The 26,229-nt window shown below is 38.5% G+C and overlaps 1 protein-coding gene across 2 annotated transcripts in view; it reads left to right on the forward strand.

Annotated features, from left to right (window-relative positions):
- cfap20dc (CFAP20 domain containing) overlaps positions 1–25,239 on the forward strand; it is a 46,731-nt gene extending 21,492 nt beyond the window's left edge. Inside the window, exons 10-18 of one of the 2 annotated variants that reach the window (XM_049018324.1) lie at positions 924–1,053; positions 5,266–5,382; positions 7,253–7,566; positions 12,896–13,279; positions 16,415–16,648; positions 18,536–18,597; positions 19,983–20,012; positions 23,056–23,150; positions 23,521–25,239. In XM_049018324.1, the coding sequence (XP_048874281.1) occupies positions 924–1,053; positions 5,266–5,382; positions 7,253–7,566; positions 12,896–13,279; positions 16,415–16,648; positions 18,536–18,597; positions 19,983–20,012; positions 23,056–23,150; positions 23,521–23,639 (1,485 nt within the window). In that variant the 3' untranslated portion in view covers positions 23,640–25,239. The remainder of the gene's footprint in view (positions 1–923; positions 1,054–5,265; positions 5,383–7,252; positions 7,567–12,895; positions 13,280–16,414; positions 16,649–18,535; positions 18,598–19,982; positions 20,013–23,055; positions 23,151–23,520) is intronic. The other variant, XM_049018325.1, reaches the window with a different exon arrangement.
- The last annotated feature ends 990 nt before the right edge of the window (positions 25,240–26,229 follow it).

Below are 26,229 nucleotides of genomic sequence, written 5' to 3' on the forward strand. Positions count from 1 at the left end.
GGAGTACACATGATTCTTATATTTGGTCCAGCTTTACAGTATGTCCAATGGCAAAGGAGGGTGTGTTAACTTGTGGCTAATTACTGAGAGACAGCAGGTATCATCTTTATGAATGGCTGCTGACTAGTTTGTTGTACCCCCAATCCGTGGTTTAGGAAACATATAATACTGCACACCAAACAACTCACACTGTTGCAGATCGTGCTCTGGGCATATAGTAGGTGCAGTTCTGGTGCCTGCATAAATTCTCAGGGAGTCTAAGATTTTCCTCTGAGTGCTGCTGTGCTATTTTTGATGTGTGTGCTGTGCCGCACGCCACTCCAGTGATTATTTTGTTAAAAATTATTTTTTTGCCCGTGTTCTCAATAAGTTGTTTTAACTCTTCTTTTGAGTAAGGTGCTGCTTGCTTTACAAACTGAAGCTCACCCTTGTTCTTTTTTACACAAAAGCACCATCACGTTTTGAACCCAGTTGTATATTTTCGACTAATTTAGGTTCATTTAGGTTAATTTAGGTTCAATTAGTCGTGCTTTTGCGTGCTTTTTTTCTGTTACATGTTCTTATGTCTAATGTGACAATAATTTAACATATATTTCAGCACTGAAATACATGAGATCCATGATCCTGTTATTGACAGTCTGTTCTTTGGAGCCAGCAAAGATCCGCTCTAAATTTGTTCATTACATCTGGAATGACAGAGGGTTTTGGGAAACACTCACACATCTTACTCGTTCTTTATGTGTATCATCCATGATCTTGTTTGTTATTCCCTAAGATCGATGGTTCATTATTCACTGAGATCTATTTCCGGGTTTAGTATGCTTTATGTTATAAGTACCTTATAAAAAAAGAGCTAACTCTGCAGTACAGCCAGTTTTTTGTGTTACTTATCCTGGTATAATGACTGGGTTTGTGTTTTACAGGCATGTAGCTCTGCAACTAGAACAGCCGTGGCTGCAAAGATCAGTGAAGACTGGCCAAAAAAACACACAGATCAGTGTGACCAGGCTCTCAGTTCCCCACAGGACTTCACATTGCAGCAAAAATGTCCAGGCAAGGATATGCATATCATATATTATACACACACACGCACGCACACAGGTTTGTAATTGTATCTTTGTGGGGACTCTCTCCATTCATTGCTATGGGGAAAACTCTGATCCCAGCATGGCAACCTTAACCCCTACCCAGCCTTAACCTTAACCATAAGTAACCAAGCAAAATACAAGACGTTTGCATTTTTTTAGTTTTTTGATTGCATTGATTGTCTTTGTGGCGACCTGAAAAATGGTGCCCACAATGTCAAAATAACAGGTTTTTATTATATTTTGGGGAACATTTGGTCTCCATAATGTAATATGAACATAATCCACACACACACACACACACACACACAGAGTACATCTAAAAGGTCTACACACTCCTGTTTTTGTAATGTAAATGAAACCAATATAAAGTTCCATTACCAAGAACAAGGTGTCCCTTCAAAACTAATGGAAAATGAAAGCTGATCAGAGAGGCTACCAAGAGGCAGATAAGAACACTGAAGGAGCTGCAGGATTTCCTGGCAAGTACTGGTTATTCCCTGCATTTGACAACCATCTCCCATATTCTTCACAACGGGGCAGTGGAGAAGTATGGCGAAAATAATGCCATTTGTCATGAGAAAAAAAAAACACTCCACCTATAATTTTATATAACACACATCAAACCAGCTAAAACCATGTAGCAAAATATGCTGTGGTGTGATGAAACCAAGGTAGAACTTTTCGGCCATAATTTAAAAAAAAAACTTTCGGCGCAAAGCCAAAGCAGCTCATCACTCAGAGAACACCCTACCCACAGTGAAGGATGATGGTGGCAGCGACATGCTATGGGGCTGCTTCTCTTCAGGTGGGCCTGGGGCTCTAGGCAAGACAGAGAAAATCATATGCTGGCTCCAAATACCATTCTACACTCAACGACACAAAAAGTTAAGCACCCAGAAGTAATGAGTAATGGTCTGATTTGGATGTAATTTGGTACAAGTGCAGACCAGCGATGGGTATGTAAATGAATCGATTTGCAAGAACCTGGCATGTCTAGTCACCAGGCACAGAGGATACCTCATAGGCGCATTAGACAGCACTTCCAGCACTTGATGGAGTCTCATAGGGGTCACATGGTGGGTTTGCATGAGGCCGGGTGGTCGCATCATGCAGATTTCAGAGTCGCCCGATGTTAGAAGCGCACCCACACACTTCGTGAAGATTCCGGTCTCCCAAGACAGACCATATCAAGGGAGGATTGTCGTATTGTGCGCCAAGCATTACAAATCCCCATGATATCTGCGCCTGCCATCGGGACACAGGTATTAGACTCTCAATAACACCTCATGGATGTCATCCTGCACTGTGTCTCAATGACTGGCATTAGCCGGACTGCGGGCTCATTGTCCCATGCGTAGGCTGCCATTAACACCAGCTTAGAGATGGCTGCATTTGGAGTGGTGCCATAACCGGGAGGCTGATTACGAGTGGCATCGTACCATGTTCAGTGATGAGTCGCGGTTCTGCATTACCACGGATGACCATCATGTGCATGTTTGGTGGCGCCGAGAAGAGAAGACCAATCCTACAAATGTTGTGGAGAGACACACCAGTGTTACTCTTGGCATCATGGTATGGGGAGCCATAGGGTATGACTTCAGGTCATCTCTGGTAGTGATTCAGGGGACCCTGACTGCACAGTGCTACATCAGTGACATCTGCACGTCTTACCCCTCCTGAGACAGCGCCCTGGTAAAGTCTTTCAACAAGACAACACCCATCCGCACATAGCACATGTGTCTATGGACTGCCTGCATCATGTTCAGGGCCTCCCATGGCCAGCCAGGTCCCCCGATCTTTCCCCAAACGAACATGTGGGATCAGCTCGGACATCAACTCAGACCCAGTGCTTCTCTGCAGGATCTCGAGGGCCAGTTACAACAGCCGTGGGCCGACTTGCTGCAGGAGAGAATACAACGGCTGTACGACTCCCTTCCACACAATACATGTATCCAAACCCGGAGGGGGAGGCGGGAGTGACATGGGACCAGCAGTGTGCCCATATTGCCAACTCTGTTGTCTGTTTGATCTCATATTATAATTATTGTGATGCAGTCACATGACCTTTCACCACGTGCAGATTAATTTCATTTACACCACTCCGTCTGGGTGCTTAACTTTTTTTGTAACTGGGTGTATTTTGGCACCTACCCTGCCAGCACATGTTTGAAAGATGAAGAAGAAATTCACCTTCCAGCATAACATCCAAAAGCACACATCCAAGTCAATAAAAGGACTGGCTTCAGAAAAAGAATATTAAAGACCAGTCAGAGCCCAGACCTAAATCCAATTGAAGAGCAGTAGAATGAATTGAACAGGGCTGTCTACAGATTTCCTTGGCAGTTTAATGGATGTGGAGCTTTTTTGAAAGGAAGCATAGAATACTATAGCCAAATAAAGATGTGCTAAGTTAATATATGTTTACTGAACTGCTGTATTACAACTAAAAGGTGCTTCAACAAAGAAATAGTTAAGGGATGTACACACTTATGCAACTAAGTTATTTTAAGTTTGTAATTTTAACAGGGGTGTGTAGACTTTTTAAAATCACTGTACACACACTCAGTGGCCAGTTTGCTACTAGCTAAAAGTATCTTTCACGACAGCAGATAATTTGACTGCGACTGAATATATATAGCATGCAGACAGGACAATAGATTTATTTTCAGGCTGGCCTGGGGTGATTAGTTATTGTATTTATTTGAATAAGCATTAGAATGGTTAAAACAACTGATCTAAATTATTTCTACCATATACTTCCTAGCCACTTTGTTAGGTTCAACTGCTTATTGAACCAAATATCTAATTAGCCAATCATATGTCAGCAGCAGAATGTGCAAAATCATGCAGCTACAGATCAGGATCTTCAGTTCAGGTTCACATCAAACACCAGAATGGGGAAGAAAGGTAATTAAAGTGACTTTCAATGTTGCATGGTTCTTGGTGCCAGACAGGCTGGTATGAGTATTTCAGAAACTGCTGATCTGCTCAGATTTTCACACACAACCATCTCTACAGAAAATACGCTGAACGAGAAATAAGATCCAGTCAGCAACAGTTCTCTGTGTGGAAATGCCACACTGATTGCAGGACAAAGAAAATGGGCAGGTTGGTTCAAGCTGATAAAAAGACAACTGTAACTCAAATAACCACTCGTTACAACCAAGGTATGCAGAAGAGCATCTCTGAATGCACAACACATTGAACCTTGCAGCAGATGGGCTTCAGCGGCAGAAGACCACACCGGGTGCCACTCCAGTCAGTTAAGAACAGGAAACAGAAGCTACAGTGAGCACAGGCTCACCAAAATCGGACAGTAGAAGATGGATAAATATTGCTGGTCGGATAAGTCTCAAATTCTGCTACGACATTCACATTGTAGAGATAGAAGTTGTTGTAAACAACATGAAAGCATGAATCCATTCTGTCTTGGATCCTTGTTCATCCTGGCAGTGGTGGCCTAATGGTTAGCACACTTGTAATTGAAAGGTTTCTGGTTCAAATCCCCAACCAGCGAAGTACCACTGAGGTACCTTGAGGTACTGCTCCCCAGGTGCTGATATTTTCTTGGCACAATTTGGGCCCCTTACGAGCAATTGATTATCATATAAATGCCACAGCCTACCTTAGTATTGTTGCTGACCATGTCCATCCCTTTATGACCACAATGTACCCAGCTTCTAATGGCTACTTCCAGCAGGATAACGCAGAATGTCATGAAGGTCATACCATCTCAGACTGGTTTCTTGAACATGAGTTCACTGTACTCAAATGGCCTCCACCAGATCCCAATCCAACAGAACACCTGTGGGATGTGGTGGAACAGGAGATTCACATCATGAAGTTTCAGCTGACAAATCATGTCAGTATGGACCAAAGTCTCTGAGGAATGTTTCAAGTGTTGTGTTGAATCTGTGGGTCCAACCCAAAGTGTACCTAATAAAGTCTGTGTGTGTGTGTAGATAGATAGATAGATAGATAGATAGATAGATAGATAGATAGATAGATAGATAGATAGATAGATAGATAGATAGATAGATAGTGATACTTAAAATTGGGTGTTCTCCATTTTATGTAGTTTCTCTGCATTGTGTAGTACTTAATGTAGTGCTCTTCGTCTTTCTTTTGTCCTTCATGAGAAGCTATACCGAGTAAAGCATACCATGTCTGAATATAGATCGAGATCCTGAGGAATCAGCTGATGGCACCTCAAGCACAGTGAACAGTGCAGGACGTCAGAGCACTGGGCAAATGAAAAAGAATTCAAGAAATTACAGAGATGATGCAAGACAAGGTGAGAGGTCTGTGTAACGGATAGGCCCTTAAGGTCGAGCATGGCCATGATGGGTGCTATAGCACTCCCATTAAACAGATAATACAGGTTTTATAATCTAATCTTATTGTCACCCTCTTCCTGACAATACAATGTTAGCATCTGTCCTCCCAGTTCCATTGTAAGTACTGAGATCATTACAATTAATGGGCCATTAAATTAAAGTCAGAAGGAATCAACCAGCAATATTGTAGCACTGAGAGGATTTGTCGGGTAGTCTGATGTGTTGGGCCAGTGCCAGTCCTGTAATTAATGAAAATAGCGTTGTGTAGTCATCGTCTATTGTGTTGTCATTGTGTTGTAAAGTAACGTCACATATAGTGTTTAATGTTAAGTCTTGTATTGGTGTGTGTGGGCCAACCGTGCATGGTGTGGGTAGTTGCGGTGACCCACATGGTGGGCAGTGTGTGTGTCAGTGAATGGTACAGGTGCAGTAACTTAACTTATGGCTGATTTATACTGCCTCCTGCCTTATCACTACACGATATGATGCCATGGCCAATCTGTATGCAGTGTTGGAGAAGTTACTCCTAAAAGTAATCCATTAAAAACAGAGGTGGAAAGTTTAGGTCCAGAAAGTACAAATCCAGACACAGGTTTTGTTTTAACCAACCAGACGAGTATTCCATGGTTATGACTCTTTATTCTCAATGGTCTCAATCTGCTGCATTGAATCCACCTGGGCAACTGCCATGCACATCAGGTCGTACTTGATACTATGACATCTAATTGATCAATGAAAAGATGTTTTATAAAGTTTTCTATCAGAAGTGTCCATGAAAACCGCATATCTCGCACCCCTTGTTTGGAAGAGCGTCAATCAGGGCTGCGCGATTCTGGGTAAAATATCAATCGTGATTTTCTTTTTCTTCAGTTTTTTTCACAATTCTTAAGCTCTCCACCGCCACGCCTCCTCATCCGGTCACATTCAGCAGAGTACTGACAGCTGTCCAATTACTGAGCATTACTCTGCCCGGCTTTTCCCTGACTGCTTGATTCCCCTCTTGTGTGGTTACATGCAATTGTATTTCCTGATCCCCAGCCCAGTGAGTGTGTGTCCCGATCCCCTTCTGAGTGGTTGTGCTTGTTCCGATATCCTCACTTCTGTACAAAAGCCTGCTGCTCGCTTTACTCTTCAGGATACAGCTTTTCAACCCTAGCATCTGCCCCCAACTATCGTTGGCTTAGATTCTTGGTTAGAGTTTTGGCTACCTGTTTGTTCTCCATTTGGGTCCCTGTTTCTGATCTTCCCCTTGGCATATAAAACACATTAATTGTCACTGCTGCCACCCGTGTATATACAGTGTTCACAGAAAGTCTTCAGACGCTTGCATTCTGTAAAAAATGTTTCTAATTTATTGGTTGTATAATGAAAGTCCATTGACAGGCAGTGTTTAACATATCTGCACATATCTTCTGCGCAGACAATATTTTTATATTGAGTTTTTTTTTGACTGACTCATTCAGTTCTGGTCTTGCCATTTTGGTATTAATTTGCAATTGCATACACTGCCTGCGAAGGTGATACTAAATGCAAATGTTTGGTGTTTTTATGTGTTTTATTGTAAAGGTGTTACTAATTAAAAAGCACCCAATGAGACTGCTTGTCAATTTTTTAACTCAGTGCAGCTGTTTTAGAATAATAATTTGAGTTTCAATTAATTACTACTTGAAACGACTGTTTTACTTAAAACTACTGGTAGTTTTAATGTGATATATAGAAATCCATAGAAATTTGATGCTTGAATACTTCTCAATGTGGTTAATTAAAAGTTTTACTGTGTTTTAATGACGAAATGTAGTTATAGTAATAGTTTTTTCTTCTTTTCAGACAGCTGGCATTTTCCTTTGAATTTGAAGGACTTTGATGATTTCGATTTGGATCCCGAATCTCAGGTCCATCAGCGATCCCCTGGCTCCTTGCTTTCCTGGGGGGGTGGTGAAAAACATGAGAGGGTTGAGCCTCAGCTAACTCTGAAAGAAGTTTTCAACTTCTCATCACGTCCCCACTATGCAAGGCGATCTCAGCACCACACCCCCACCATTGAGGTCACTGTGTCTTCCCCTGACTGGAAGGGCAACTGGCATGGAGCCGATAGAGGACCAAGGATGGAAGATGATTTCATTGGCAGTGAGAGTGATGAGGTTGGCATCTTCTAGTCAAATTTTGGAATTTTATGTCTTAGATTTTCTGATGTTTTAAAAGAATTTCTCTCAAGTATTTGCAATACTAAGGAGCAGATTCTAAAGAAATTTCATAAACATTCATTTTGCCTCCATCCTAACCCTACAGTAGTAGTATTTTGTAGTTTGGACAGTTTTGTAAGGACCACGAAATTATTCTTCTGTAGAGCTTGAACAAGAACTAACTATTTTGTAATTGAGATGCAACCATTTAAAAATCTACCTATTGTAAATCTTAGTTGCCAATTTTCCATTGCTCATGCACACCCCAGTGCACCCAAAAACGTCAGCTTATTTTTTGCCAGCCTATAAGGGTAACACTGTGGCCTCACAACTAGGCCTGTTGGTTTGATTTCTGTACTGACCTAGTGTGACTGAAGTTGTCATGTTCTTCTCATGTTGAATGGATTTCCTTCAGGTGCTACGGTTTCTTCCTCCAGTCCAGATACATACTGTATGGTTTCTGGATTGGTAACTATGAATTGCTCACAGTCTGTAATTGTGTGTTAGTGTGTGACATATAATAGATTGGTATCCTATCCAGGGTGTCTGTATTATAGTATTTACATATTACAGTATATAAAAAAAAACATAAGGAGTACCAAGTTGTGAAACTGAAAATTCTCTCTAAATCTTGGTTTCTTCCAAATAGCCTCTTGTTTGCACTGATAATAGCTTCCCAAGCACAAGGTATTCATGTAAGAACTTTCAGCAGGAAAACACTAAATATGTCTGTCCAGATCTTGTGCTGTAATTCTTTAATATTTAGCATGCTTGGGAGGTGCTTTTCTTTAACTCCTCTTTCCAGTTTTTCTCAGACCATCCATCCATCCATTTTCCAAACCGATTATCCTCCTGGGTTGCGGCAGGTCCAGAGCCTATCCCGGAAGCAATGGGCACGAGGCAGGGAACAACCCAGGACAGAGGGCCAGCCTATCACAGGGCACACTCACACACCATTAACTCACACACGCACGCACTCTTTCAGTCACTTTAGTAACTCCCATTAGCTCTTTGCACTGTAGGAGTTAACCGGAGTACCTGGAGGAAACCCCACGATGACATGGGGAGAACATGCAAACTCTGCACACATGTAAGCCAGGCGGAGACTCGAACCTGGGTATGCTATTCTATCTTACTGCAGTAGGTTGTCTCTGTCAGGCCTGATATATTTGGTACTGGAATATAAACTATTTTAACATCATGAAATATATCTCAGTTGTTGATGTAATTTCTGGGTCTTCTGTGAATTCCTTCCATGTCTGTTTCATTGTTCTGCCAGTAATTTTAGCCCAATTATTGCCACCTTAAGGCTGAAATTTTGTTTTAATCTTATACTCTTATTCTTTCATGTTTATTTTCTTCTTCTGTGGCTTTGCAGATATTTATACCTTATCATTCTTTGTAGCTTTCTGGAATTTGTGATTCATGATATTAAAGTCTATTCTTCACTGTGCCCTCTGTCACCCACTTTGATTTTCTTTGGTTCTTTCATTGTTACCAGTGTTCCTCTTGGATGGCTTTGAATTATGTCGACAGTTCCTCTGGATCTCTATCAAACAGGTCCAGCGATTCAAATCAGTTTTCTTTTTTATTGTGAAGATAACAGCTACATTGTGCAATTAATTTCAAGGAAATTGGATCATCTTCCTTCTCAGCTTCACTTGGAGCTCACCCAAATGTAGTTCACGATCTGTCCTGCAGTCTGTGTCTTAGTTATTTTAATTGAGCTCATCCATCATTTGGCACTGAGTATTTAGTTTGATTCTTGTAAACTCCATCTGGTAATATACATGCATGAAGACACATTGGTTGCTTGAAGAATTTATTGGCAGTGAAGATGTTGTTGGATTTGGAGAAACTGACTAGTGACCCTGCAGTTCCATTTCTGCTTCCTAGTTCATATTAATCAACTTCATTGTCCCATTTTCCATGTTGTCAATTCTAGCTTTGATGGTCGAGTCTACAGCCACCGTTGTATGTTTGGTTTGCATGTCCTGGCTGTTTCAGCCTGAACCTGGTCATAAAACTTTTCAAATTCTTCTTCATCAGTTGCTGCAGCAAAAGCCTGGGCAATTTTCATACTGAAAGGGTGCCCATGAAAAATCTAATATTGGTGGAATTTCACAGCTTTTTCTGCAATTACAGTCCTTCCAATTTCCTTCTTGACTATGAAAACCACACCATATCTTTTTTCTTGTCTAGTACTAAATTATATGTTTGCTTGACTCCATTTAAGTTTACTGGTGCTGAAGATGTTGACTTGTATAAGATGCTTTTCATCATTTCTTTACAACATGAAGCTTTTTTTCGATCCATTCTGAATACATTCCATATTTTCTTTTCAGACTTGGCACATTGGTAGTTAGCCATTCCAAAGACTTTTATTCAGCCACAACATCCTACCAGCCATACTCCAAAGAATCATTTGCTCTTCCACAGTAGCATGTTGAGTGCCTCCTTCCTTCCTTTGTTTTTATGTTCATTCACATGGTTTTCTTGGTAATATGCAGATGTACAATTTCTTTCTTCCACACAATTGGAAATAGTGTTTTTCCCATATTTCCACTGTGATCACCCACTTTCAAATCAGTCCTATATTCCTGCTGCCTAAGATGGGTGGTACTGTACATTACACCCAGCAACTCTGCTATTACATTTTTTCCATGGGTGACTATGACAAGAGTTAAATATTTCATTCTGACACACATAATTCTCTGTTGATACATAGTTTCACATGACACATATTCCTTAACAAAAGAATACTTTTTTGCACAATCACATTTTCCAAAAATAGCAAACATTTTACAAATTCTGCCAGGGGTATGTAAACTTGAGCAGGACTGTTGATGATAGATCCCTAAATAATGTATTATCTTCATTTTGGCAAACATAGAACCTTAATAGTTACTTAGTGAGCTGTGAGTTCTTCCTGCTTCTCTGTCATGTATCTTATTTTATCCCCGTGGTACAATTATGGACTATTTTGTCAGTCATGGCAGGACCGTACATTTCATTGCTGGCTCTCAATGCGTTCCTCTACTTCTTTAAATCAGTCACAATTTTTTAACTGCTAATTACATTTTTCTAAAATATTCTAAAAAGTTTGCAAGCATGTGAATTTTGCTGGTCTGCCAGTTGCTGCTGGTGGATAAAAACAAATGAAGAGGTAAGAAGATATGTTTTACAATACTACAATACTGATTTTTCCCAAAAAAAAGAGGAAAATTGGTTTTTAAATGACAATAAATTTTTTGTAGCAGGTACAATGGACCAGCTGCCTCTGCAATGCAGAAATAATGGTCTCACTCTGACAGCTGGTGAGGAGATATGCCGTATTAAAACTAGTCTTATTTGCTTGGCTATAGGCTATCTTGTCTAAACAAAATAGTACAGCTTCCTATCTTAAAAAGCAAAATGGCACACATCAGCAGAATATGACGTAACACTAGAGCATGAAGGAAGTATGAATCTGCATTAGTGCTTGAAGTCAGTGCTGTGTACTTGTGTATTGCACAGCAGTAGAACTTTAATATCAAACTTGCCAAGAACAACAAAGCATCTGTCAGGATCAACTTCTGACGACCAACCTTAGGATAACCCAGCAGGAGCAGTACCTGCTAGATTAATATTTTTCAGTTGTTTTTTCCTACAGTGCAACTTCAAGCTTCTCTAGTGTTAACTCTTGGGGGAAATCATTTTCTTTTTTTGCTGTACACATGTTATGCTACAGTTAATTAGGCTGGTTTGATTGATTCCTGTGGCACATCATTTGGATTTCAGCAGTTTCCTTCATCAGGAAGAATGCACTGCTTTCCCCTCTGGGGTATTATCTGGTCTTTTTAAATTGTATCCCATAATGTTTTCTTTCTTCCAGTCAATAATCTTAGTTTAATTATATGGGACAAGGCAGAAATTTTCAGATGTAATATATGTCATTTACGACTGGAAAGATACTGCAAGCTAAAACACATCTAATGCGAAATGCAAATATTCTGGATTTTTTTCAGTGGAGACCGTATATTTGTGATATAACCATATATCACATATGATTTCTTAAACAAAAAAATGGATGTCACAGCAAAATACAGTGTTTCATTACCTTAATATAATAATTTTAATAAGTTAAAATAATGTAATTTATGGCTCTGATTTAATGATCCCTCGACCATTTTCGCCAAATGGGTTGCAGTTCCAGTTTTAAGATGAAAAAAAAACAACAAAAAAACTAGACAAAATGTTTTTAAATCTTTCAATTTTACTGTAAGTAACTGACAATAGACAGTCAAATAGTATGCTAAGGTGTACATTAATTTCTTTAATCACTTTGTATAGTCAGTTGTGTTAGGATGAATAACTCACAAAGTGTGTTTTGCCACCTTTCTCTCATACTAAGCTATCGGCCAAGCAGCATACATACAGGTGTGGCTGTCATTTTGAATTTAACTTGATATTTTAAACTTTTTGGTCATGAAAAAATTTGAAATTCTTATTGAATTTAAGCTGCTTGACTTGCATATATCATGACCCACATTTATGATATATTCAGAATGTTCTTGGTCATTACAATTATCAGTCACTCAAGTACTTATTTGATGTAATTTGCAGTATAACTAGCATAACTTTAGTCATATGCTGTTGTATCCATTTTAGAGAGCATTTATTAATATGTTTCTGGCTTTTTAATGTGTTTCTAAAATCAACTATTTATCAAAGTTTGTGCCTTAAGTTTAGAGCATGGTCAAACAATAAGCAGTTTCATTTGTTACACATTGTGTATTTATCTAGTAGGCTGAATTTATCTGAAAAAGATTTAGTATGGATATATGCAACTGGTAAGAATGGTTTCCATTTTGGTTATAATTTTGGGGAAGAATTTTCAAACTATCAGAAGTTTTTCATAAAACCATACTAATTTCTTTATAATACAGGAGTCAAAATGCAATTTAAAATTGTTACATGACCATATACATTCGTCTTTAAAAGTAATGTATAGAGCACTGTGTCTGGTTCACAACATGCAACCACGTGACTGGGATCCCAGTCTATTGTAGTAAACACAATTTTGAGATACCAATTTTTGGTTTGCAGGAAGAAAACAGTATATCTGAAATAGACTCACATGACATGAGGAGAAGATACACATTTTATACACACAGAGAACGGAGGCCAGATTACATCTCCTGACTCAGCGGGTATGAGCCATTAGTAATACCCACTGAGCCACCGTAGGCAACATTAAATGATTTTTTTTTTTCATTTATTTTTTCCTCTGACTGCTGTGCTTTAGGGTGAAGCTAGCCTAACAATTCTTGTTCAGAAGCCCAATTTCCAGTCGTGCCCAACTGACTCAGTTTCACAGAGTCTTCATGGGGATGACGAATGGAATGTATTCCGCTTGGAAGAATCTGATAGTCAAAAGGAGCTGATTCAACCCAGCACCACAATGGCGTCCTTGAGCACTGACTCGGGATATAAGAAAGCCACCTTGGATTTGGCCCACTGGACTGATATGGTGCCAGTGCGTAGTCTCTCCCCAAGTGGAATTGGACAAGGACCCAACTCGTTTGGAGCTCAGAAGGCTTGTCAGCAGTGCTGGCCCAAAACCTCCTTCACCAGGCGGTCACTCAGAGAGATTCCGAGAGGGGATGGGAGAATGCATGTGGAACGTACAGTGAGTAACATGTGCAATGTTTTATCACAACTGAATCGCAAATTAAAGCAAAACCATATTATTTAAATCAGGTCTATATACAGAAATCTTGCTTGGCATATATTTTAGTATTAAAATAACATTACAAATTGACCAGTACAAACAGTACGACGTAACCTGAATTTCCTGTGAAATCACAGTCAATTTCTAAAGATAATGGTTGTGTTTTGTTGACGATCATGTAATCAAAATCAAGGTTTCATTTTGCATTGGGATGTATTATTTCAAACGTACAGGAACACACTATATGAGCAAATAAAGTATTTTCTGTTTCATTGTTTATTTTATAACAAACTGAACTTAAGTCTTGTTATGCTTTTGTAATACTTGTTATTGCATATGCACCTTCAGAATATACACCGATCAGTCATATCATTAAAACCATATTCCTAATATGGTGTGAGTCCCCTACGGGCCAATAAAACAGCTCTGACCCATCCAGCCATGGACTCCTGGGTCCTGTGGTATTTGATACCAAAATGTTAGTGGCAGATCCTTTAAGTCCTGTAGGCTGTGAGGTGGGGCCTCCATGGATTAGACTTATATGTCCAGCACATCCCACAGATGCTTGATTGGATTGATTGGATTGATATATGGGGAATTTGGAGGCCAAGTCAATACCTTGAACTCTTCTGCATGTTCCTCAAACCATTCCTAAGCACTATTTGCAGTGTGGCAGGGCACATAACCCTACTGAAAGAGACTACTGCCATCAGGGAAAGCCATTGCCGTGAAAGGGTGTACTTGGTCTGCAACAATGTTTAGGTAGGTTGTACATGTTAAAATAGCATCCACATGAATGTCAGACCCAACATTTCCCAGCAGAACATTGCCCAGAGCATCGCACTGCCTCTGTCGGCTTGCCTTCTTCCCATAGTGCATCCTGGTGCCATCTCTTACCCAGACACTCATGCACCTGGCCATCCACATGATTTAACTGAATACGCGACTCATCAGACCAGGCCACCATCTTCCAATGCTCAACTTCAAGAACTGATTGTTTATTTCCCTATTTAATGCCACCTTTGACAGATGCCATTATAACAAGACAATCAATGTTACTCACCTGTCAGTGGCTTTAATGTTATGGCCGATCGGTGTATGTAGGAATTTCTACAGAGAAACTTAGAAATATTATTGGAGTTATCAAGTCTTAGCATTGACAAGTAACTTGTAATGTCCTGTAGTAATATTATTGAGCATTCAGATACACGTTTCATTTTCTGTGAAAATTCTAATGAATATTATCTTCATGAAACATGTATTAAATCCATCTGTGTTACACAATGGGAAATCGCAGTTGGGACTGGAAAGCATGTTTATGCAGATCTGGCATCTGGGGTAATGAGTACTCCTTCATAGCACAGATAGATGTCACTGCAGACACCCCAAAGTACACAGCATTTATTGTGAACCCCCGGCTGTGTTTACAAGCCATTTATCATTGCCCAAGTAACTGTCAGCTGGGCAGCACTAAGATAAACATTTATCACAAAGTATATGTTTGACATTTTCTTGCGATTGTCAATGGGATTATTTTGTGGGGTTTAAATTCCGGAAAACATCTGTCAGAAAACATAGGAGGAAGGAAACGAAGATTAATGTTTGGTAAAATTGCTGTAATTTCATCACATTTTTAACAACTTGCCATAAAAGGGGGGAAAGCATGCAATACAACTATTTTGCCAATTTGTTTTATTAACTTGAAAGTGGAACAATTTACTCTTTTAGATCTACAGATCTTACTGGCGGTATTTGCAAATAACCTTATAAGAATCACACAGTGTGCCAAATCAAAGTTTTCCCCACCTTCTCAAATTAAAGCTCTTCTCTTCCGTTTTAAAATAGAATGTAAACTATTTAATTACATTGCTGTTCATGGATTATATTTCAATGAAAGCCAAATGAAAAATTATGCTGTCATACAGTGTTTCTTCTATTAATCATAGGTACCAAAGACGTTGATGCAAATGCGTTCCAGTTAAAACTGTGGTAGGCAAGTTGTAAGATGCAACAAAGTTATGACATGTAATCTCATCTGCATAGGTTATACAAATTATTTATGTGCATTTATCTTAATATAGTGCTGCATAATATGAGTGCATAGTCTAGGCTTTCCTGACGATGTCATCCAATCACATTTTCAAAGTTTTAATCAGGGAGATTGCATAATTCAGTATATTAAAAAGTTAGAAACAGTTACAGTACATATTTTATGCTAAACTGTCCCCACAAGCAATGAACATGTGAAAGACACAGAAACGATATCTGTCAGAGTATTCTAGGGTTAATATTTATGTAAGAATAATATTTACATCTTATTATCATGGTCAATGTTATCTTCCAGTCAAGTATATGCCCCAGAAATAGATTTTTTATTTTCTCAATTTTCCCAACAGGAAGAGAACTGTGGCATAGAGCACTAGAGCAGATACAACCTAAATCTTAACTTGACTATAACATGTTTAACATATGTGTCCAGCATGCAAAGTTAAAAATATAAAGCTTTAAGGGAATAGAAAACCGCTACTAAAAAAGAAAAGAAAACTAAGGCTGGGTTTCGTGTTATGGTTAATTTATTATTGGGGTGATCATTTTTATGGAACTTTCTCAAAGAAACAGAAAAGAATTCAGCAGACTATTTCCCTCTTGAAATAATAAGGAATGTGATAGAATAAGAGCTGTCAAAAACATTGTCCAGCTCATAGTAGAAGACAGTTTTGAGCTCAACTTAATCAATTCCTATTCCCAAACTGGGTCATCACTTCTATAATCCTATTCAGGCCATAGACCTGCTCTTCCCATGTGTCTTTGCTCAAAAATGTATAGACATTTCTGTCCATATGAACAAGAGCAGGCAAGTCTGTATGTGACAGATTGGCCAAGGTCATGATGCTTAAGCAAATTTAAGTAAAGGAAACTCAAAGGAAAGTTATAAATATGAAAACAACTAAACCATAATGATATATTCAATGTTAGCCTGTATATGCCATGGGTCTTTTGATTAAATAGTTCTGCTCTTCATGTAATCGATCATACATCAAGATATGATTGATTTGATTTTTTTTTTCTTTTTAAATTCTTTTTGTTTCTAAGGCAGAAGATTATTCTGTAAAAAACAGTTCTGAGGTGTCCATGTTGTTTAGTCTTGGGATGCAAGAAGAGGAGGAGTTGCAGATGTTAGCTAGTCTCTGCCGGCAGAAAGAAGAGGACGAACAGGAAGGAGCCAGCTGGCCTGTAGGCCTCAGTGCTTCTCAGACCCACAACTGCACAATCAGCATTAGCAGCGGCAGCGATGGAACCTCTACCTGGATGCCCAGTCTCCACATGGTGAGACCAGTGCTGTTAGTCCCTCTTCCAGTTACCCTGAAAAGCTAGTTTTCACTTAGCTTAGATTTGAGGGACCTCACTCAATTTAACAGACTATTCTTCATTCTGAGTTTTATATATATATATCATATATAATGCATTGTGTTTGCAATTATAGTATGTGAATGGTAAATGTTTGCAAATAAGTAGAGCATAACTTTTATTTTTGTGGTGTAATGTGATATTGGTTCACGACCAAAAATCTTTCAAAGTCACACCCAAAAAAGCTAGAATAGTGGATAAGATGTCTCTAACTGAAATATCACAGTGATTTGGTGGGTAGCACTAATTCGCCATGGCGTGTGTGTGTGTGTGTGTGTGTGTGTGTGTGTGTGTGTGTGTGTGTGTGTGTGTGTGCGTATGTGTATAAAGTTTACATTACAATTTATTACCAAATGGCCTCCATTTTTCAGGTCCCCGCAAAGATCTGTGAATGCAATCAAAAACCTAAAATGACTTGTTTTTAGCTTGGTTACTTATGGACTTTGTAGGGGTTAAGGTGTCATGTTAGGATTAGAGTTTTCCCCACAGAAATGAATGGAGAGTCCCCACAAAGGTATACTTACAAACCTGTGTGTGTCTGTGTGTGCATGCACACATGTGCCCTCTGACCTTGTTCAGGGTGTTCCCTTGCCATGTGTCCTTTGGTGTCTGGTATGCACTACAGACCCCTCTTTGACCTTGTACTTGATAAGCAATTAAAGATTGATGAATGTGTGTAACTTTCAATGACATTGAAAAGCATGATCATGAATGTCTGTTTGTCTTAATGTTTCAAATGTTAGCCTATTTCGTTTTTTTCACAGCAGCTGCACTTTGTAACAACATTTTCAATCAGTTATCCCAGTCCGTTTTATATTTACCTATAAACAACTCTCACATCTTACTTTCAGCTCATAGGTATTTTTATGTCCCCTCTAAGATTTCGTCTCACAGGTTATTTCTCCTTGAACCTGATTACGAGCCCCTGGCTGACGCAGTAAAAAAATAAATAAAATGCACGTACCTCAAGCTACTACTGTACATTTTTAATCAGTGAGGCAACATATAAAATTAATGAAATGTTTGAATTTGTTCACAAATTCAAGAAGCTTTACGGATTTGATGTATCAGCCCATGACTAAGATTATATTCAATAGTGCGAGATGAAAGGACCTGAATACGATCAGCCGCGGGCGGCAGCTTTACCAGCAGAAAACAAAAAAGAGATAAATAATGGCAATGATTTTGTAATGTATTGATTTAATGGAAGAGATAAAATAGCTAAAATATTAGCCATCAGTTATATTTAATACATAAATTGGACATACCTTGTGCTGCATTACATGTGTGCTGACTGAAACAAACAAATTTCCCTGCCAGAGGAGTCATTCAGAAGAGTAAAATGCTGCAACAGTGCCACCATTAGACAGCAGGAAACTGCCTCAGAACGACCCCTTTGTCTGTGTCTCCTGTTACTGTGCGTGCTGTTTTTTCCTTTGGCAGGTTTGGCCATAGCATATTCCAGTTAAAGCTTTTTCCATTACATACGCATTAAGCATTTGAACAGTGTATATATTTAATCAGATGGAAAGGCAAAAACATATTGAGAAAATTTGTGTCAGGGTAACTCAGGGTAATAACATTGATGATACCATTTCCTTCCTTGTTACCATGTATCAATTTATCTAAAATTTGCTGTACTATTGAATGTTTTGGATACATTTTATTTCCTTCATTGTTATTGTAGAAATGAAGGTTATTAACTATAATCACAGCGATGAAGGACACATGTAAAGTGAGCGTTAAAAGGAGCCTTAACTGCTGTTCTCTATGGAAGGTAAAACAGTCTGTCTTTCTTGTTCGCAGCCAGCTAATCAGGGACATCATTACCAAACAGAAATTAATCCACTTCTTCATTCCAATCCACGGTAAGAAGCAGGTTTGCATGTATGTTGGCTTGTTTGTCTATTTTGGTTTCCTTTTTGTATCTTCGAACATACAGTGGTCACATGACTATATATACTATATAATTTTTTATTATGATGCTGGTCAAAAAATTGGTGTAGGAAAATAACTGCAAAAAATATGCTAAATATGACTGTAAAATAACATTAAGGGGGAAAACAGTACATAATAAAACACTAAGTTTATTGGGGAGTTTTGTAAATGCAAATAATACAAATCAATGAATAAAAATTGAATTTAGATAAATGCTGAACTGATTTATTTACATGGTGAGTTACTTCTACTCATGACAGTGAAACAGAAAAGATGAAATGTGCTTATCAGCTGGAACATGGAAATACAGGGCTTGCAGTTATTGTTTCATCAATTATTTAAGCTATGAACTGACAATTTTGTTTTGGATAAGTGCTTTGAGTACAAAGCACATAGTTCTGTCTTAGTGATGAGCCCTCTGCCCTGTCTGGTCAGCAAAACTGCATTGTGTGTTTTAGGTAAATTAGAATCCCAAAATAATTACATTCAGGTCCTGGAAAACCACACTGTCTCCTTTTCACTGAGCCCTGGGACCACTGGTTCTCCCCACTCACAGTGATAAATGGATCCCAGGAGAACAGGACATCTGAACCTGTAATAGCAGCATTTTTTTTTCAAAGAAAAATGATTGCCATGGTTGAAGAATGAGTTTTTAAACCCATGGTCAGTTTTCCTGCGCTATTTATGAAAAGAGTTATCTGAACATACAGAATGTTCTGGCTCTATCTTTTATAAAAAAAAAAACGTACATATGAAGTACTGAATGCACAGCATTAAAAGGTGTGTTCTCTACATCTGACCAAGCTAAAATCAGACAGTTGTCACAGTAGGTGTGCCTGTACTGAGGGTATCACCAGCATGGAACAACGGATGCCGACAGCACTACCCCAACCCCTTTAACTCAAACGTCAGTCTCTTTTCCTTATTAGCCTGCTTGATTATTTTTACCATACTGTGATTGACCTGCTTTTCAAAATGTATTTTATACTGAATGGAAAAAGAATGTCCAGTGAGTGTCTAGAGAATTTCGCATTTAGCACCAGGCAGGAAAATAGTTTCTGCATATATTTGTTTTTATTATGTCTGCAAATAAACAAACAACGACAAAGTATTTCATAATGTTTTGCAGCTGATGTGAGCATATGCCCAGTGTCATCATTCTAATACCTTAACTGGAGAACTTAGTTAAGCTTCTCAGTTAATATCATATAACCTCACCAGCCTCAATGTCAAAAGACAGAGGTGTGATACAATTTGCATATATGCCATTATTCATTTTTCATTATGCCTGTGGCATTTATTCCTTTAACTTCAGACATCAGGTAACAACCAGAAATGACATCAGGTAAATACTGCTTCATCGAAAATATACTGTTTTTTACCTAACAAATTGAAAATGAAGTGGGGCTTGCGTGTGTGTGTGTGCATGCATGTGTGTGTGCGTGTGTGCGTGCATGCATGTGTGCGTATGTGTGTGCATGCATGTGTGCATATGTGTGTGCATGCATGTGTGTGTGCATGTGTGTGCATGCATGTGTGCGTGTGTGTGTGCGCATGCATGTGTGTATGTGTGTGCATGCATGCGTGTGTACATCTGTGTGTTCTCACCAGCACTTGATTGGTTGTATTCGTTACCAGTTTTTTAAATCTTCTATATGTGTAGGCTCCTCTATATGAATTTATATCTATTATAAAATTAATTATGAAACCTACATAAACAGTGAAATTCTACTACATATTCCTTCCATAATGCAGGAATATGACATATTAAAGAAGAAAATGTAAGAAATTAAAATGGAATGTGTATTTATATTGTTGGTTTATGGCAAGTTAGGAAGTAGAGAACGTCTACAATTTGCATAATACATTTTTTATATTTTGTTAAACTGGTAACTGTATTTTATAAACAGGTGAGATCAACACTAAAGGGACCTTGCACAATGGGATTGTAAAATGGGAATATTTTTCTGCTAAAATGAAATACATTGTTGTGTTTGTCTTCCCCTTGTTAATTGGTGTGAGGTTATTTGCATAGCTCGTGTTATTTGTTTATTTTGTAATTTCTCTGTGCCATGCCTAATTACAGCATGAGAAGTTTCTTTTGTATTTTAAGACTGACAGGTTTGGAATGGTCCACTTTCGGTATTAATTTGACGTTTTTCATATTAATTTGTTGCCAGGTATCAATAGTTGTGCTTTGATGAGAGAAAACTATTTGTGAGCTAGTTCTGAGTTTATATTCATTCTGCTGAAATGTTCTGATTCTTGTTGCTCTCTGGGGCCACCAAGTGGTATGTTTTAAATTAACTATCATGCAGGTGCTGCTGAAGGAAGAGTGATGTATATAAATTAACACTAAGTAAATAACTTGTATAAGCTTCATAAAATTTTCATAACATGTATTGAATAATGGTCTCAAGCAGTCTATTTTAAGCAAGGATATTTATCTTCCATAAAGGTAAAGCTTAATTGAAATTAAAGATGTGAATTGTGAAATTGCTTGTAAAGGAAAACTGTTTTTCTTCATGAAAGGCAATAGAATAGCAGTTAGTTCTGTTGTGTGTTCTTACCTGTCCTAGCATTATTAGGATTCCCCATATTGCTTGTAAAATAGAGACAATGAGATATGCACAATGATTTTTAAAAAATACTTTAGATATGCCTATAGCAGTTTGGGGAATGACCAAAATGATTTATTTTCATATATTATCTGTATCTCATACTTCCATGAATGTATAAATTTTCTGTTTTTTATTCTTGCGATTGTTGCGGGATTTTTTTAGATGCTAGTCATAAAAATCATAACACATCAGTTTTGATGGAGAAACTAGTAATTTCCGCAGGTATCTTTCAAAGTTAAAAGGCAAACATGTATTTCCAGTTGCCTCTCAGTTTACTTTGTAGACATTGATGTCTAAACAAATGCAGAACAAAAGCAGTTGTTCTTTTTTATAAATTTTCAGATATTTGCTTAACAGTATGTGGAACAGAATTATGGGAAACATCAAGGAAAGATAAGGAACTTTGTTTGGAGAGAAGATTTCAAGCAAAAGAGGCAGGGATGGAAGAAAGCAAAAGGTGGCTGTTGTGATAGTTGCAAAAACACATAAAATGAAATGGACACTGGGGCCCGGTGGAATCAGGCAATAGGGACTGAATGCATTTACTGGTATTTACATAAAACTCATTCTTATATAATGACTGGATGGACTTGTCACCTGACTTCATCCCATCACAGAATGTCCACAATACTGCTCCATTTTGGAAAGTGACAGGATGCTGCTTTCAGCAGTGGCCCTCCTGTCCATTTCCTGGATCACAGAAAGAGAACAAATTTACATTTTCTCCTAATATGAAGGCATGAGAGAAAAATATATTTATTTTAGATTTCAAGCTGGATTAATAATTTGTTTAGCATTTTTGCACATCCATCCATCCATCCATTTTCCAAACCACTTATCCTACTGGGTCGCGGGGGGTCCGGGGCCTATCCTGGAAGCAATGGGCACGAGGCAGGGAACAACCCAGGATGGGGGGCCAGCCCATCGCAGGGCACACTCACACACCATTTACTTGCACATGCACACCTATAGGCAATTTAGCAACTTCAATTAGCCTCAGCATGTTTTTGGACTGTGGGGAGAAACCGGAGTACCCGGAGGAAACCTCACGACGACATGGGGAGAACATGCAAACTCCACACACATGTGACCCAGGCGGAGACTTGAACCCACGTCCCAGAGGTGTGAGGCAACAGTGCTAACCACTGCACCCCCATGCTGTCCCATTTTTGCACATTATTATTATTATTATTATTTATTTTTCTACTACATCAAGACTTTATTACATTTCCTACCATTTTCATCTATCCCCCCATAAATAATTATATCCATCAAACTCCTTTTTGGGACAGGGAGAAACATTAAACTTAAGTAAGGTAAGATTTATATCCTAACATTCCCCTACTCATTTTCTGCTTCAGAGGAGAGGTGTTGCAATAAGCCAAGTTGAGGATAATTATGGGCAAGGCAATTAATCCTTACAAGAGTGCAAGGCCAGCGGACTTGTGATCAAAATGACATAACCACTTTCATCTGTTTTCAGTGTAAGAATACAGAGGGAGAAAAACCTAATTTTAAAACTGCTTTTAGCCAGTAACTGTTTACTTCGGGCCTATCTCCACAAAGGGGAGTCAACCAATCATGAGCATGGCCTAAGACAGGGCAAATATCAGCTAATCACAGACTTTTTCCTGATTATCATAATAGGAAGGAAGCCCCTCAGGATGGTTCCATGGCCTGCCTTATATCTTACAGCTGAAGACAGGCATGTTATACTGACACTACATGATGCTGATGCTGATAATGACTTTGACTGATTCTTTACAGGGAATGGTTAGGTGTTTTCAGCCCACCTATAATCCCTCCCAGTGAGCACGTGAGTGGGACAGGCAACAGTGATCGCCGCGGGGACATCATGAAAGGTGCACAAATTCAGAGTTAAATCGAGGCTTTTCACATGAGATTATTCGCTTGTGTCACATGTCAGTGCTATGACATAAACATTGGTTCCTTCATACAGTGTTTCATGTTTGAAAAGTTAAAGGAAGAAAAACTATATGTTTATTATTTATAATAAATTGATGATATTGTACAATTACAAAGGCATTAATTGAAAGTAGGTACTTGCATAATAAAGATTTCATTAAGGTTAAGCAGCAGTATGTGCATTCATTTCATAACATCGAGTTGTTATTAAGTTGTATAATTATTATAACAATCAAGATTTTCTGTAATATAAATGCTGTGTTTACTGTAGTAGATGCTGATTATGTGTGACTTGGTGTTCCGCAGGCAGTGCAGTGTCAATGAGTGAAGCAGACACGGAGGATGAGTATCTCACTGTCCTCTATGATCCCTGTCTCAACTGCTACTTTGATCCTGAGTCAGGAAAGTATTACGAGTTAGTCTGATGAAAATAAATATCCCACATCACAGTTTACCTTTTAAACTCATTTAATGGCAATGCAAAGGAAATAATTTATTTAGTTAAAATGACTTAGTTACACATTTGTCAGTGAAATGTGTTTTGATTTATGTATTCATTTTCTGAAATGTTTAAATGATTTAATATTGCTAAAAATGCCTGCAGATCTATTTCAAACTAGGTGTTTGTTTCTTTACTAAGCATTTAAAGTACAATTTCAATGTTATATAGAAATAACTGAATGAAATATAATGTATTAAAATGAATTATTTTGCATATTTAGTCTTTACGTCTTTTCATACAAATAAAAATCTGCAGGTTTTAAATCTGTGTCTTTGTACTGTATGTAAGCACACAGAGAGCTAAACGCTGCAGTGTACTTGTGTTTTCTAGCCGCATACATAATGCCACATACTGTTTAGTATATTAGTTCATTGAATTCTACATTTGTTTTTTTCCTACTACATAGTCAGTCCTGCTACAATGCGTGATATCACGCCGCAGAATCTGTTCTAACAGGATCGATATATTAGTACGCAGGTCCAATAGAATACGGAATTGCATTTGTATGTGCGATTTTCAGTCAGAGAGAAAAGCACTAAAAAAACTACAAAATGATTGGGTCAGCACTACTTGCACATAAAAACAAGTTTTTAACTCATTATTCTTTTTAACCGGTTCTTTTCTGTGAATCGGTTGAACCAGTTTTCAAATCTAAATTTTTTTTACTTTTGGTACATTCATTCATTGTCTTAGATTGTAAAAATGTAAAAATATTTGACAAATTATATAAAAATACAAAGCATCCATCCATCCATTTTCTAAACCGCTTATCTGTCGGGGTTGCAGGGGGTTCGGAGCCTATCCCAGAAGCTATGGGTACGAGGCAGGGAACAACCCGGGATGGGGGGCCAGCCCATCGCAGGGCAAAATACAAAGCAAGACTTTAAAATAACTCTGCATATTATGATATAATTTATTAATGTATTATTGTTGATTTTTATTTAAAATGCATAAAATTACATTATTGGCCACTGTTGTCCCTGTTTTTTATTATTTAGTTCATTTTGATTGGCAGAAGTTACTAAGTTTTGGAGTCTCATTCCCCTAACCTGATATTTCCCATTGGATATGTGTATTTTAGTACACTATTTTAGTGAACGAGAGGTTTTTCAGGAGTGCATTGGTCACGTTGTTACGTAGGAGTATTATTGAACCAGCCCACATAATGCCTAACTATCTGTGCTATATATTGCCTGTGTTGTCTATCCTATCTGCATTTGGGTTGTACATTGTGTTACATTATGTACGTTATCCTGTCTGTGCTTAGAGTTGTATTTATGATAAATTACTGTGCAACATATGTATTAATATATGCAATATGTACTTACCAGTAACGCAAAAATAAATCCTTGTACATACTACAGCTGGCCAATTAAGGCTGATTCTGATTTGATGACCTGTATGACATGTGGAGTATTCTACGGATGTGAGTGTTTAGGACAGTAATATCATTACTCCCCTTTTTGTGGTGTCCAGTCTTGATATGGAGCCCAAGCTTGTGACAGAAGTAGGGTTAGGACAGGTATAAGCAAAAAAATGACTTCCTCAAAAACATGTAATGATCAGCAATGAAATGTCTGGGATAATGAGGAGGACAAGCGTCACACCTCCCCTGGTTCCCGAGACTGGAAAAACTATGGCTGGAAAAAGATTATGCTCCTAGGAGTATCACGCTTCTCCAAGATTACCAGAGGGAACAAGCATGACGAGCAAAGAAGTGCAGTGCTATCAAGCAAGGCGATGCCACTTGCTGCAGCAACAGAGACTTGCTCAGTGCAATCCTGAACATTAGCCAGAGGGATACCCTAGAGAACTACCCTCAAATCTACCTAGCGCATGTGTGTGTGTGTGTGTGTGTGTGTATCTATATCAGTTTATTGGTGGGTATCAGCCTGGCTCTTCCTTGTTTATCATTAGCGAAGTGCTTCTTCTTTGCTTCATGGGACTTTAGTTCTGATTCTTGGAGTCTGATGTGAACTATCCTAGCAGTGCACTTCACACCTGCAGTTAATGTTTCTCGTTCTTTTTTGAAGGTCACTTGATGTCACTGTCTGATTTATGTGAAACTGTCAGGTAAGTTTGCGGTCATTTCGGGCATTGGAATGTCACTTCCACTTTTGCTCTTGTGTACTGCTGTCTTAGAAATTTTGAACCTGGAAGCAACCTGCTGCTGTAGCCTTCAGCCAGCAGATCCAAGATTAAACCAAGATTTAAAAATTCAGATTTAAAAAAAAAAAATACAAAGTGGTCTGTGTATAAATATACATGCCTAATATTGTGGCGCTCCCCCTCATACGGTCCAAACAGCTCGGACCGGCTCTCACTCCACAAGACCTCTGAAGGTGTCCTGTGGTATATTGCGCCAAGACGTTAGCAGCAGATCCCTTAAGTCCTGCAAGTCTGTCAGTCCTGACCAAATATCCCCCCAATGTGATGAAAACCTGTTATTTTATCTTGACTTTGGGGTCACAGGGGCCCAAGGCTCAATGATGTGTGTGGGGAAGGCAGGCTAG

The sequence above is a fragment of the Brienomyrus brachyistius genome, chromosome 6, assembly GCF_023856365.1.
Source record: "Brienomyrus brachyistius isolate T26 chromosome 6, BBRACH_0.4, whole genome shotgun sequence".
Taxonomy (NCBI): domain Eukaryota; kingdom Metazoa; phylum Chordata; class Actinopteri; order Osteoglossiformes; family Mormyridae; genus Brienomyrus; species Brienomyrus brachyistius.